Source organism: Danio rerio, chromosome 21 (genome assembly GCF_049306965.1).
Source record: "Danio rerio strain Tuebingen ecotype United States chromosome 21, GRCz12tu, whole genome shotgun sequence".
NCBI classification, from domain to species: domain Eukaryota; kingdom Metazoa; phylum Chordata; class Actinopteri; order Cypriniformes; family Danionidae; genus Danio; species Danio rerio.
In genome coordinates, this window is record NC_133196.1 from 20,665,234 (window position 1) to 20,677,075 (window position 11,842).

The window sequence follows — 11,842 nt, forward strand, 5'->3', positions numbered from 1 at the left end:
TATAATATTTTAACAAATACTTTTTATAAAATATTTATTGAAAATAAAAGTGTTATTATCAATATACAATTGTTCTAATCTAAATAATTAAAAGAAAGAAAAAAAAAACAATTCTAAATTCTAAAGTCAAATTCTACAAAAGTCGATGGCTACAAGTTTCCAACTTTCACACTGTTTTCAAAAATTCTTGTGATTTAACTGAAAAATTAAACACAAAAGTTTACAACAATAAGTGGATGAGTGCATGGTGAAATAACTAACATTTTTTTTGCAAACTTTAATTTTAAGGTGAGAATATAATTGTTTATTTACTGCGGTACTATCTTTGCCAAAACAGCAATAAATCTACTTGTATGCTACACAAAATATTGCACATTTTAACATTTAAATAATTTTACTCCTATTTTATTTACTTATTTATTAATTTTCCTTCTGCTTAGTCCCTTTATTAATCTGGGGTTGCCACAGCGGAATGAACCGCCAACTTATCCAGCATATGTTTTACACAGCGGATGCCCTTCCAGCTCCAAACCATCTCTGGGAAACATTATAAATATCACATTTAAATAATTAATTATTATTACATTTTAAATAGTAATTACTGTATAATAATCCAATGTGTTATTCTAATACAGTTTTACAGAATCCTAAATAAACGACTAACTAAATCAGCGTTAGCTTACTGGAAAGTATAATAATTAAAACATTGGACAACCATTGAATCCCAGAGTATCAGTTTTTGCTTTGTTTGCCCAAAATTTCCTCTGCAAATAAATAATAATAATAATAGTTTCGACTTTTAAAAACACTTTTATTGACGTGAAAAGCAAAAACTCATAAGTAAGTCTGGTTACAAATATTTATTCATTTTCTGTCTGCTTAGCCTCTTTATTAAACTGGGGTCACCACAGCAGAAAGAACCGCCAATTTATCCAGCATATATTTTACACAGCGGATGCCCTTCCAGCTGCAACCCAGCACTGGGAAACACCTATACATTCTCTCATTCACACGCACACTCATACACTACAGACAATACAGTTTATTCTATTCACACAGTGCATGTCTTTGGACTGTGAGGAAAACCGGAGCACCCGGTGAAAACCCATGCCAACACAGAGAGAACATGCAAACTCCACACAGAATTGCCAACTGACCCAGCTGGGGCTCGAACCAGCAACCTTCTTGCTGTGAGGCTAAATAATATATTATTTAATTGAAAATTTGTAATTATTGTATACAGTCTACAGTTTCACTCATTCATTCATTTTCTTGTTGGCTTAGTCCCTTTATCTGGGGTCAGCGGAATGAACTGCCAACTTATCCAGCACGTTTTTACGCAGCAGATGCCCTTCCAGCCGCAACCCATCTCTGGGAAACATCCACACACACACACACACACACACACTACGGACAATTTAGCCTACCTATAATACAGTTTTACAAAATCCTATATAAACGACTAGAAATCAGCGTTAGCTTACTGGAGAATATAATAATGAAAACACGTGACAACCATTAAATCTCAGCAGTTCAGTTTTGCTTTGTTTGTCCAAAATTCCCCTGCAAATAATATATTACGTCACAACTTTTCTAGAAACACTTTTATGGGCATGAAAAGCGAAAACTCATCAGAAAAATCTGCTCACAAATATAGTGTTACCCGTAATAAAGTAGTTTGGCCAAGGTGGTTTCTCTCTAGCTCTTTTTATTTCCTTCACTTTCGTCAATTGATGAAGTTTGTTCCTCGCTGCTGTCACCACTGCATTGCTTGTTATGGGATTTGTGGAGCTGCGTATCAATGGATTTGCTTTTCAGTGTTTGGACTTTCAGCAGTGAAAATTAACCCACACTGAACTGAACTAAACTGAACTTTAACTCTGAAAACTGGACTGACACAGTTTCAACTGACAAGAACAACGCTTTAAAAAGGATCCACAATTGAATAATTCTTCCGCACCAAGTGGTGGCAGCATACGCAAACATTCGTCAGTAAACTCCCTCTACGAGACAACAGAATAACTAAACGAAACCTACGAGCGCAGAAAGTTTATACATGTAACCCATTAACTCTAACCTTAAACCATGACGGTGCGATAATTAACCCACGGTTTAGTCCAAAAGCATGGAGGAATTCAACACAACTGTCCGTATATCAGGTTTCGTGTTGAGTTCACTGATGTTTCATCATTTGAACAGTGATGCGGATGTGGTAAGTGGCAGAAATCCCAACCTAACCATCTGATTATTGGTTTTGCATTAAACGATAATCTAAACGTCTACTAAGCAGTTCTTCACTCGTAACTTGTGTTTAATGCTGTGCTTTGCTTAAAGGAAGGTCTTATTCTCGGAGAGAGTGTTGGAGAGGAGAACTGCAGGATCACAGACTCCCAAATTGATCACATTCAGTTTGAGCACACTTTGAGTAAGTTGACTTGAATTTCCTTTGGGGGTTTTCATATGATGGTCACAAACTAAAACCCAAAGTTTAACCAGGAAGAAATATCTCATGATCGATGGCAGCCGCAACTACTAAACTAGTGTCATCATTATGTTATTCCCCATTTTGCAGATATTCAGAAACACATTCCTTGTCATAAACTACACAGGTAAGTTGATTGTTGTACTAACATTATGCAAACCTCATATAAAGCAGTGGTTCTCAACTGGTTTTGCAGGGATATTACGTTACATTTAGGCATCAATTATTTAGTGTAGTTTATTCATTTATAAAGTGCAATAAACAACAGTTGCTGACCATTGTGCTGTACAAACTTAAAATCAAATGATCAAAAGTAGACAGTGACCGATAAAACAACACAGGATACATACAATTTATCATCTATAGATAACGATACACCAGATAGGTACAATAGGATCCGTTTTCTCCCAATTTAAAAGCTCTTTCTAGGAGGTGTAGTTTAAGTTTCCCTCTGAACAAAGATTTATTGGAAATTGTTCTAATGGATATAGGTAGCCCGTTCCACACTTTAGAACTTACTAGAAACCTTGATCTCCTTTTTTTTTTAATTTGGATCTTGGAACGACTAGCATTTTCTGCTCCAATGACCTTAAACATCTGCCAGATATTTGAACAGTTATAAGATTAGAGAGATAAGTCGGAGCCTGGTCATTTGATACATTAAAAACATACATAAAAATTCTAAACTCAATTCTAAAACATATCGGCAACTAACTTGGGGAGCACAGAATAGGAGTAATGTGTTCATCTTGCTTATGCCAGTAAGAAGCCGAGCGGCTGCATTTTAGACCACTTGAAGATGATTTATTTACAGTTGGCCAATACCCACATAAACTGAGTTATAGTAGTCCAAGCGTGGTGATACAAAGGCATGGGTTAATCTCTCAAATTCCACACAAGTTAAAAAGTCTTTCACTTTTGCTAATAATTTCAGCTGGTAAAAACAAGATTTAACTACTGCATTAACCTGTTTGTCAAATAGAAGTGTAGAATTAGTATCCAGACATGGTATTAGGTTGTTAAAAACACACAAAAATGACCAATTTTGTATTTAAAATATAATTTTATTATATATATATATATATATATATATATATATATATATATATATATATATATATATATATATATATATATATATATATATATATAAAGTTAAGGTAACTCAATCCATTTGAGGAAACCAATTGCCAAAAACAATTTAAGTTAAAAAAAACTAATAAAATAAGTACTCTGAACTTAGTCCATATGAGTAAACGAAGCAATTTGAGCACACTGTAAAACCCAATAAGTTAGGTCAACTCAAACCGTTTAAGAAATCCGATTGCTACAAACCAAACTAATCTATTTGAGTACTGTGAACTTTTAAGTTGAAGTATTTATATTTAATTAACTCTTGCCTACAACACTGAGTTGAAAACTTTTTTCAAATGAGTAGAATTAACTTTCAGTAAATTTTGAGTTAACTACACTAATTTCATTTGATAAAGTTGACTTTTGGGTTTTACGGTGTATATGAAAATTTTCTTTATGAAATCATTGTTCGTGAAATTAATCAGAATTAGATTTATTGCCAGGCATGTTCACACGTACGAGGAATTCGTTTTTGTGACAGCTTTTACAGAGCCGCTCCCCTGGAGTATCGTCAGCCTATAGCGATCAATGATTGGCTCCTGTACTAGAGGGTGGGCTTTATTCACTATGGAAGTGGTGTTAGAGAGGCCAGCAGGGGGCGCTCAACCTATGGTCCGTGTGAGTCCTAATGAAAGTAAAGTGGACACTATACTGTCAGTGAGCACCATATTTCGGATGAGATGTTAAACCGAGGTCCTGACTCTCTGTGGTCAATAAAAACTCCATGGCTTTTCTCGTAAAGAGTAGGGGTGTAACCTCGGTGTCCTGGCCAAATTCCCTCTCTGCCTTTAACCATCATGTCCTCCCAATCATCCCCATCCACTGAATTGGCTCTGTCACTGTCTCTCCACTCCCCCTATAGCTGGTGTGTGGTGAACGCACTGGCGCCGTTGTCCTGTTGCATCATCCAAGTGGATGCTGCATACTGGTGGTGGTGTGGAGAGACCCTGCCCCCCCCTCCCTTCATAATTGTGAAGCACTTTGGGTGTATGGCCATACATGATTAATGCGCTATATAAATACACATTACATTACCATATAGCGATCAATGATTGGCTCCTTTACTAGTAGGTGGGGCTTTATTCACCATATTGACTGTTACACTTTTCCCCATTAAAAAAATATACGAGTGACAAATCTTGTTTATTCTAGAGTCTTTGTCAACTCACGTTCTCCAACAAATATCCAACACTAACAAACCCAACAAATAACAAAGCATAATAAAGTAAGGCTTAAGGGAAAAGGGCAGGAAATTAAAAATAAATAAAGCTTGATGGCTGGCAGTGAAGTCTCCTCTCTCTCCGCTCAACATCGTTCCATATTTAAAGGCAATTTGCAATAGCACAACTTGCCGCAGGTGCGCAGAGGTAGACCCACCAGACTCTAGGAAACAAACAGTGAGTGACGTCATGACACACGCACAAGCAGGCAACAGCCGTAGCACTGCTAAACTGCAGATTATTTTTACAGGGTTGGTTTTTCTTCATAAACAAATAACACTGAAGCTTTAGTTATTTTGGGGGAAAAAAGATTGAGATGTTTCTTTGCAGTTTGGATTTAACAAATAGTCAGTTGCTATTTGCATTCATTTGCCTTTTTTTTCATATAATTATTTTTATAAAAATATAAATCAGTTATTGGCTTCCATATATTATAGTTATCAGTATAAGAAAAAATCTGTATTGGTGCATCCCTGATCATATATTTATACCACCACAACCAACTGGTTGAGAACCACTGAAATGTCAAAACCTGCTAACATTTCATTGACCTTGGTCTTCACTCTTGAAAGTTTTTACAGTAATGTTGGTGATGTGAGCGAGCAGAAAATCCGACAAATTTTGTCTGATTACAAAGAGGTATTTCCTCATTTATAAAAAAAAATTGGTCATTTTTCCACCTAAACACAATTTGCTTTAACAAAGTGGTTTTCTTTTCACACGTGCTTGTTACGTTTAGGAGAATGTGATTGGTTGGTACAGGCAGCGAAGAAACACCAGACAGCAAATGACGTTCATGGAACAAGTGATTCATCGGAATATGAGGAAGATTCTGTCCAATCAGGAACTGGTTTTCATGCTGCTAACGCCCTCTCAGGGAACAGCATCAGGCTCCACTCATCGGCTGGAGTTCTCGGCGTTCATATGGCACAGCAGGTGAGAGCTGGAGCTTTGACATCACACAGCAGAAACTTGGAAAATCAATAGAGCTGAATGCATTTATCATCTCCATGCAGCCAGTATATAAACATCCCCATCTCTGTGAGCAACCTGGGAAACCTTGAACAGCAGGACTACTGGAGAGTGTCTAGCACATGTCCGTCTTTAGGACAGAGTCAAGCTGTAAATCAACACAGGTACATTCACAAGTTTTACATTAATTGTCGTTAAACAAGGTATTATAACACAATTAAGACTTATTTGAGCATAAAAAACTAATATGTTTTTACTTAACTCATGTGTGCTGTTCAGAATGTTTTCATCCACTCTGGGTGATTTTGAGTCTTAATTTGACCACAACTTTCTCTGTGAATTAGCAAATGAAATGATTTTTGGTGATGAATCTTATTTTGACACACATTTTAGGGAAATTGCTTTTAAAGTTTTCCAAAATTCAATAATACACTCTGGACAAACCTACAACCCTATCGTTATGTTCGTTGCTGTTTTGGATTGCAAAGCCATGACACCATATAATCATGCACTCTTTATTATTGGTGGTTTCCCCATTTAGAAAGAGGTACAATTTGTAATTTTTACTGTTGATCATTAGCTGCAGTGCAAAAAAATGTAGTTTTTGCCTTCTATATGGAGTATACAGTGGTGCCCAAACTTGGTCCTGAAGGGCCAGTGTCCTGGAGAGTTTAGCTCGAACCCTAATCAAACACAACTGAACAAGCTAATAAAGCTCTTATGCCGCAGTCACATTAGAGTTTGTGTATGCAAAATTCTGTAGTATGGCACTGGGAAAAGGGGCGGGATTAAACAAGATGATTAGACATTTAAAAAAGCGACCGATTGGTCTATATTGTAAATTTCTGTCCAGAGAGGTCCTGTTTATATCCTCGATTAGTCTCATGCAATCATGCGTTGCGATTTCGCAGGTCAGAGTTCACCAAGCTTGAACTTTCCAATGCAGTGAACTGCGAAACCCAAGGCTTAAAGATGTATTGGTCTAATTAAAGGACCATTGCACTGAATGACAATTTTGCAGGAACATTATTTTATCTATATTTTGTCAATTTTATTTTCACAAAAGGGATTTTAAAACATTGAAGTAGGCCTACTTGTATGTAATGTTTTCTTTGTATATAAATTGAATGTATAGAAATTTAATGATCTTAAAACTATTTCATTTACTCTAAAGATCCATATATCGAATATATCAGGAGGAAATTGTGCTTGAAACCTCATTGCAATGCAATACATTTTTTTTAAACTTAGCAACCACATAGCAGTACTTGTGCAATACCAGGTTACATACTGACAATTCATCTGCATTTTTGTTTATAATAAATTGTTTTCTCTTATCTTACAGGGCTAAATTCTTCTGCTCTGGAGATGATTTAAGAGAGGTCAGGAACGTCAGTGACATGAATGATGCTTTATTAGCAGAAATGCAGGTTGGTAGTTGTAAGAGTTGTGAAAGTTTATCCAGTGCTATTTTATAGTAAAAGCTAATGTTTCTTATCCTCCTTTTTTTTATACAGAAAGTGTGTGTAGAAGTGGAGAAGAGTGAAAGAGCAGTTGAGGAACTTCAAGAAGACATTGCTCAACTCAAGGAGGCGATAGGGAAGCAGAAGACACACCCAGAGGAACATGAAAGTAAGATTTATAATGCCTCGTACTTTTCAATGTATGTTTACACATACTTGGTGCAATATTCTCTTGTGCCTTTGAACGGTTTTATGTACAGGTGAATGCACTGTCAAAATTATGAGAGCTTTTCAGATGAATCCTCAAAAAGAGACATAATTGTGGGATTACTGTACGAGTTAAAGGTGTACATTACTGTCCTTTGGCAAAAAAAATAAATAGACCATCTGAGACCATACAAGGGTGGACAAGTAACATTAACAAAACTAAGAGCTACTTTAAAAGTACCATCATGGTAGTTCACGATTTAAAATTTCATTAGATATATTGAAACTCTATATTGGATTACGGATGCCAGGCTAGTAGTTCTTTATAGAAACAATTCAGTACTTTAATCTACAATTTTTGTTATTTAGACTAAACATGATTAGTTTTCACAAAATCTGTTTTGTCATTTATTGGGATTTTTACAGAGAAAGTAGTATTGTTTTAAAAACCAGCCCCCCAAAAAACTGCTGTGTATACGAATAGCCAAAATGCATGAAAGGTTTTTTTTTCTATAGCTAAAACTGATTTGTGTAACTCTGCCTTATATTGATGTTTAGTAAGGCCAGCCACACATTACAAACTGATGTTCCCAATTTACCCTATTTTTGTATAAATTAATTCATTTCATTCAACTTTTTTCATTACAATAGTGTAATACTACTTTAAATTATGGCTTGTCAAATTATTTGCATGAATTATTTGTATGAAATTAAAAATGTGTCTAAAACAGCACACATTAATTTAAAGTTTTTCCCAGAGAAGGGTTGCGGCTGGAAGGGCATCCGCTGCGTAAAAACTTCCTATATAAGTTGGCGGTTCATTTCGCTGTGGCGACCTCGGCTTAATAAAGGGACTAAGCCGACAAGAAATAATGAATGAATTTTAAAGTATATGAGATGTAGCCAGTTAGTGGATAATGGTTAATCAACAATGTTCAATTTAAATAATAATGCCACAGCCATATCACCCTGCAGCCCAACACTGAAGCCAAGCAGGGCTGAGCCTGTTCAGTACCTGGATGGGAGACCACATGGGAAAACTAGGTTGCTGTTGGAAGTGGTGCTAGTGAGGTCAGCAGGGGGCGCTCAGCCTGCAGCCTGTATGAGTCCTATTGCCCCCAGTATAGTAAAGGGGACAACAAACTGTCTGTGGGCACCGTCTTTCGGATGATACATTAAATTCGAGGTCCTGACTCTCTATCGTCATTAAACATCCCATGGCACTTTTCGTGAAGAGTTGGGGTGCAACACTGGTGTCCTGGCCAAATTCCCTCCATCGGCCCTTACGATTATGGTCTCCCAATCATCTCCATCCACCGAATTGACTGCTTCACTGTCTCTCCACCTATAGCTGGTGTGTGGTGAGGGCACTGGTGCCGTTGTCCTGTGGCTGCCATCGCATGATCCAAGTGGATGCTGCACACTAGTGGTGGTGTGGAGATACCCCGCAATGATTGTGAAGTGCTTTTGGGTGTATGGCCATATACACAATAAATGTGCTATATAAATACACATTGCTTACTTGTAATAAAAACTATAAAGTCGATCATGTTAGTCTACTACTGACATTTTACTAATAATAAGCAATTCTTGAGGTCAATGAATGATGAGTGAATGTTTGCCATCAACTGTTTTGTCATCCTCAACTCTTTAAAATTGATCCCACACTTTGGTTCTCTTGTCTGACGCAGTTAGCAAATTAAGTGGCTTTTTTCACTCTTTTGACAAACATATATTTGATTGATCAAACCTTTGATTGACCAAACCTTAATCAATTATTATGTGGCAAACCTAAACAATACTTATTTAATAAATTATCTTTTTACAGATTTTACATTTTTACAGAAACCCAAACGTTAGAATGATTGCTGTAAAACCTGTACATATATTGATCAAATATTCACATACTATATTTGTAGATATTTTACTTGAAGCACAGCTGCTCGTAGGTTTAATAATAAAAAGCATCTATTACAATTAAATCAAACTAATCTATTGCTTCTAATGCACTCCTGATGATCCCTCTAAAGCCAGGCCATCAAATACAACAGATCTAACTGTAATGCTGCATATGTAACCCTGATGTATAACAGAATAACGTTGCATTTCAGCCCCAATAAGTGCCTGTCCAGAGGAACCCAAAGAGAACACACTTCTGTGCTCAGCCTTGAGGACACTCTTCCCTTCTGTTCCCTCATTACGGACACAAACCCTCACTGTTCACGGCTTCCCTGTATTACAGCTGTGCTGTAACACAGACCACAACATTGATATTTCCACCAAGCTGCCTCAGATTCTGGAGAATCAGCACTCCAGGAGGAAGGTCACGGCCCCCAGACTCAGGAAAAAATGCCTGGTTGCCAGTTTTCCTCAAAGACTCAAAAGGAAGAGGAAAACTCGTGAAGTCAGCGAATCTGCTTCTGAAAGCGGCTCAGATACAGAGATCGAGATGAACGGACAGAGCGGAAGTAACTCTCCTGTCTTTTAAATATTCTGATACAGCAATCTAGTCATGACTGGAAAGCATTACACATTTTATACCCTTGTTTTGATAGGTGTGCTCCACTGAGGTTGTGCTCTTTTCTTAATGTTTTTATTTACTTTGTTGGTAAATGTTTATACGTTTCTTAAGAATTAAAAATTGAATTGAAGAGGTGTTTTTGTCTATAACTGAAATGTATATTTGTTGTCATTATAGTCAATTCAACATCAACTTCTGGTTTGTCAGATATAATTATTTCACACTTTAATATAAATCAGAATTACAGAAACACAAAAACAGCTTGTACAGGAATAATCTTCATCCACAACCTACTCCCCGTGTTTAGTACCACAAATGTCAGGGTCTTGAATAAACAGTGGGTCCTTCAGGGTGACTGACATGAAACCTGTGGAGAAAACAAAAAGCTTTGTGTATTTGTACACTAAGCGCAGGCATAATTTTTTCTCACAGTTATAAAATAAAATTCATTGCAGCTAATAATTCTTACCCATTGAACGAGATTTCTTTATTGCCTTCGTTACCTCCTTCTGCTTTCGACCACACAAGCCTGTAAGCAAGATTTACAGTGTCAAAAATCTGTGTTTCTCAACCACGTTTCTGGAGGACCACCAACCCTGCATGTCTCCTTTGTCTGTCACACCCATTACAAGTCTTTCAGTCTCTGCTAATGATCTTAATCAGATGTGTTTGGTTAAGGAGACATGGAAAATGTGCAGAGCTGGTGGTCCTCCAGTAACGTGGTTGAGAAACACTGTCTTAATGACTGAATTTCAAGAATAAAAGTGAACATTTCAGCTTATACTTCTCTCACCTGTTATGTGTCTGCCGTATATTCTGCCTGTGTGTGGAGAAATGAACTGAGACAAGAGCTGGAGAAAGGTTTACAAGTGTTATTACTTTAAAAATAAGAAATAACGGGAAATAATAATTATATTCCTGTATATAATTACTTATATATATATACTTAATTATATAAATACTAACCTGAACGTTTTTGAAGTCCACAGTTACATTACACAAGATGCACGTCTTTGCAGGTTGCTTGTATGGGTTTTCCATTTTGATGGGCTAGAAAATACATAATGCAAATAAATATTCATATGGCTCAAGTTTAACGACAACTATTATACTTGTGGAAACGCATAAATGTCTTGCCATGTCATCTTTACTGGCCGGATCTTGTTGAGATGTTGTCAAACTTCTGACGCATTGTGCTAGAAACAGATTAAACATTTCATAACTAACATTGTAACTCTTTAAGCATACCTCTAGGTCATTAACACAACCGCATGATTAACAGTCGCATTGTATTAGATGTGTTAGCGGTGCATCTCTTAAGCGTTGTTACGGAAATGAAAAGTCTTACTCTGGAAAACATTTTAGATGTAAAACGAATGAGAAGATAATGCTGCAGAAATACCTGTGGCTATAGGAATGACCGGTTGCTTTGGGAGTGCCTGTAATAACAGGCGACTGACAGAAAGGACAAACATCTCTCGATATGCTCAGGAGGCCACCATGACACTTTCTGCTCGCTCCTTCCGTGGAGTCTTTCAGCGCGATTTTGAATGATCTTAAAGCTATACTGCCAACTATAGAATAGGAGTACGTTTTGAAAAAAATTTATTTTGTAAACATTTTAAAATAGGGTTTTGAAATGCTTCGTTTTAGTTAAACGAATTGTTTTAAGAGTATATATATTTAATAATAATTTAGCAATAACTAAAACAAAAAAACTGATGTATTTAAATATTCTGAGTCCTCATAATGAGACGTTCAAAACCCAAAAAAACTAAAAGTATGTATATATTTGTGTAATAGGAGTATTTAAAAAATATTTATTTAAATATTCATATTCCAA

General features: G+C 36.4%; 2 protein-coding genes across 3 annotated transcripts; one reads left to right on the top strand and one right to left on the bottom strand.

Moving 5' to 3' along the window:
• The first annotated feature begins 2,015 nt into the window (after positions 1 to 2,015).
• Positions 2,016 to 10,129, top strand: abraxas1 (abraxas 1, BRCA1 A complex subunit). 2 transcript variants are annotated; one of them, XM_073934484.1, is made up of 9 exons: positions 2,016 to 2,159; positions 2,335 to 2,425; positions 2,573 to 2,609; positions 5,409 to 5,475; positions 5,576 to 5,772; positions 5,853 to 5,972; positions 7,154 to 7,238; positions 7,326 to 7,440; positions 9,590 to 10,129. In XM_073934484.1, exons 5-9 carry the CDS (start codon positions 5,624 to 5,626, stop codon positions 9,964 to 9,966), a joined length of 846 nt encoding a protein of 281 aa, XP_073790585.1. In that variant the 5' UTR covers positions 2,016 to 2,159; positions 2,335 to 2,425; positions 2,573 to 2,609; positions 5,409 to 5,475; positions 5,576 to 5,623; the 3' UTR covers positions 9,967 to 10,129.
• A 69-nt stretch (positions 10,130 to 10,198) lies between these two features.
• mrps18c (mitochondrial ribosomal protein S18C) lies at positions 10,199 to 11,521 on the bottom strand. The gene is made up of 6 exons (NM_001045190.2): positions 11,402 to 11,521; positions 11,137 to 11,195; positions 10,966 to 11,049; positions 10,793 to 10,850; positions 10,469 to 10,528; positions 10,199 to 10,366 (listed from the first exon to the last, which is right to left on the bottom strand). The coding sequence occupies exons 1-6, from the start codon at positions 11,472 to 11,474 to the stop codon at positions 10,290 to 10,292; spliced, it is 411 nt and encodes a 136-aa protein (NP_001038655.2). The 5' UTR covers positions 11,475 to 11,521; the 3' UTR covers positions 10,199 to 10,289.
• Between the last annotated feature and the right edge of the window lie 321 nt (positions 11,522 to 11,842).

Coding starts and splice junctions, on each gene's coding strand:
- abraxas1 (XM_073934484.1), top strand. CDS start 5,624: ATGACGTTCATGGAACAAGTGATTCATCGGAATATGAGGAAGATTCTG. Junction 5,973..7,153: donor CAAGCTGTAAATCAACACAG/GTACATTCACAA, acceptor CTTATCTTACAG/GGCTAAATTCTTCTGCTCTG. Junction 7,239..7,325: donor CTTTATTAGCAGAAATGCAG/GTTGGTAGTTGT, acceptor TTTTTTATACAG/AAAGTGTGTGTAGAAGTGGA.
- mrps18c (NM_001045190.2), bottom strand. CDS start 11,474: ATGTTTGTCCTTTCTGTCAGTCGCCTGTTATTACAGGCACTCCCAAAG. Junction 11,050..11,136: donor CGGCCAGTAAAGATGACATG/GCAAGACATTTA, acceptor TGTATTTTCTAG/CCCATCAAAATGGAAAACCC. Junction 10,851..10,965: donor TGGACTTCAAAAACGTTCAG/GTTAGTATTTAT, acceptor ACCTTTCTCCAG/CTCTTGTCTCAGTTCATTTC.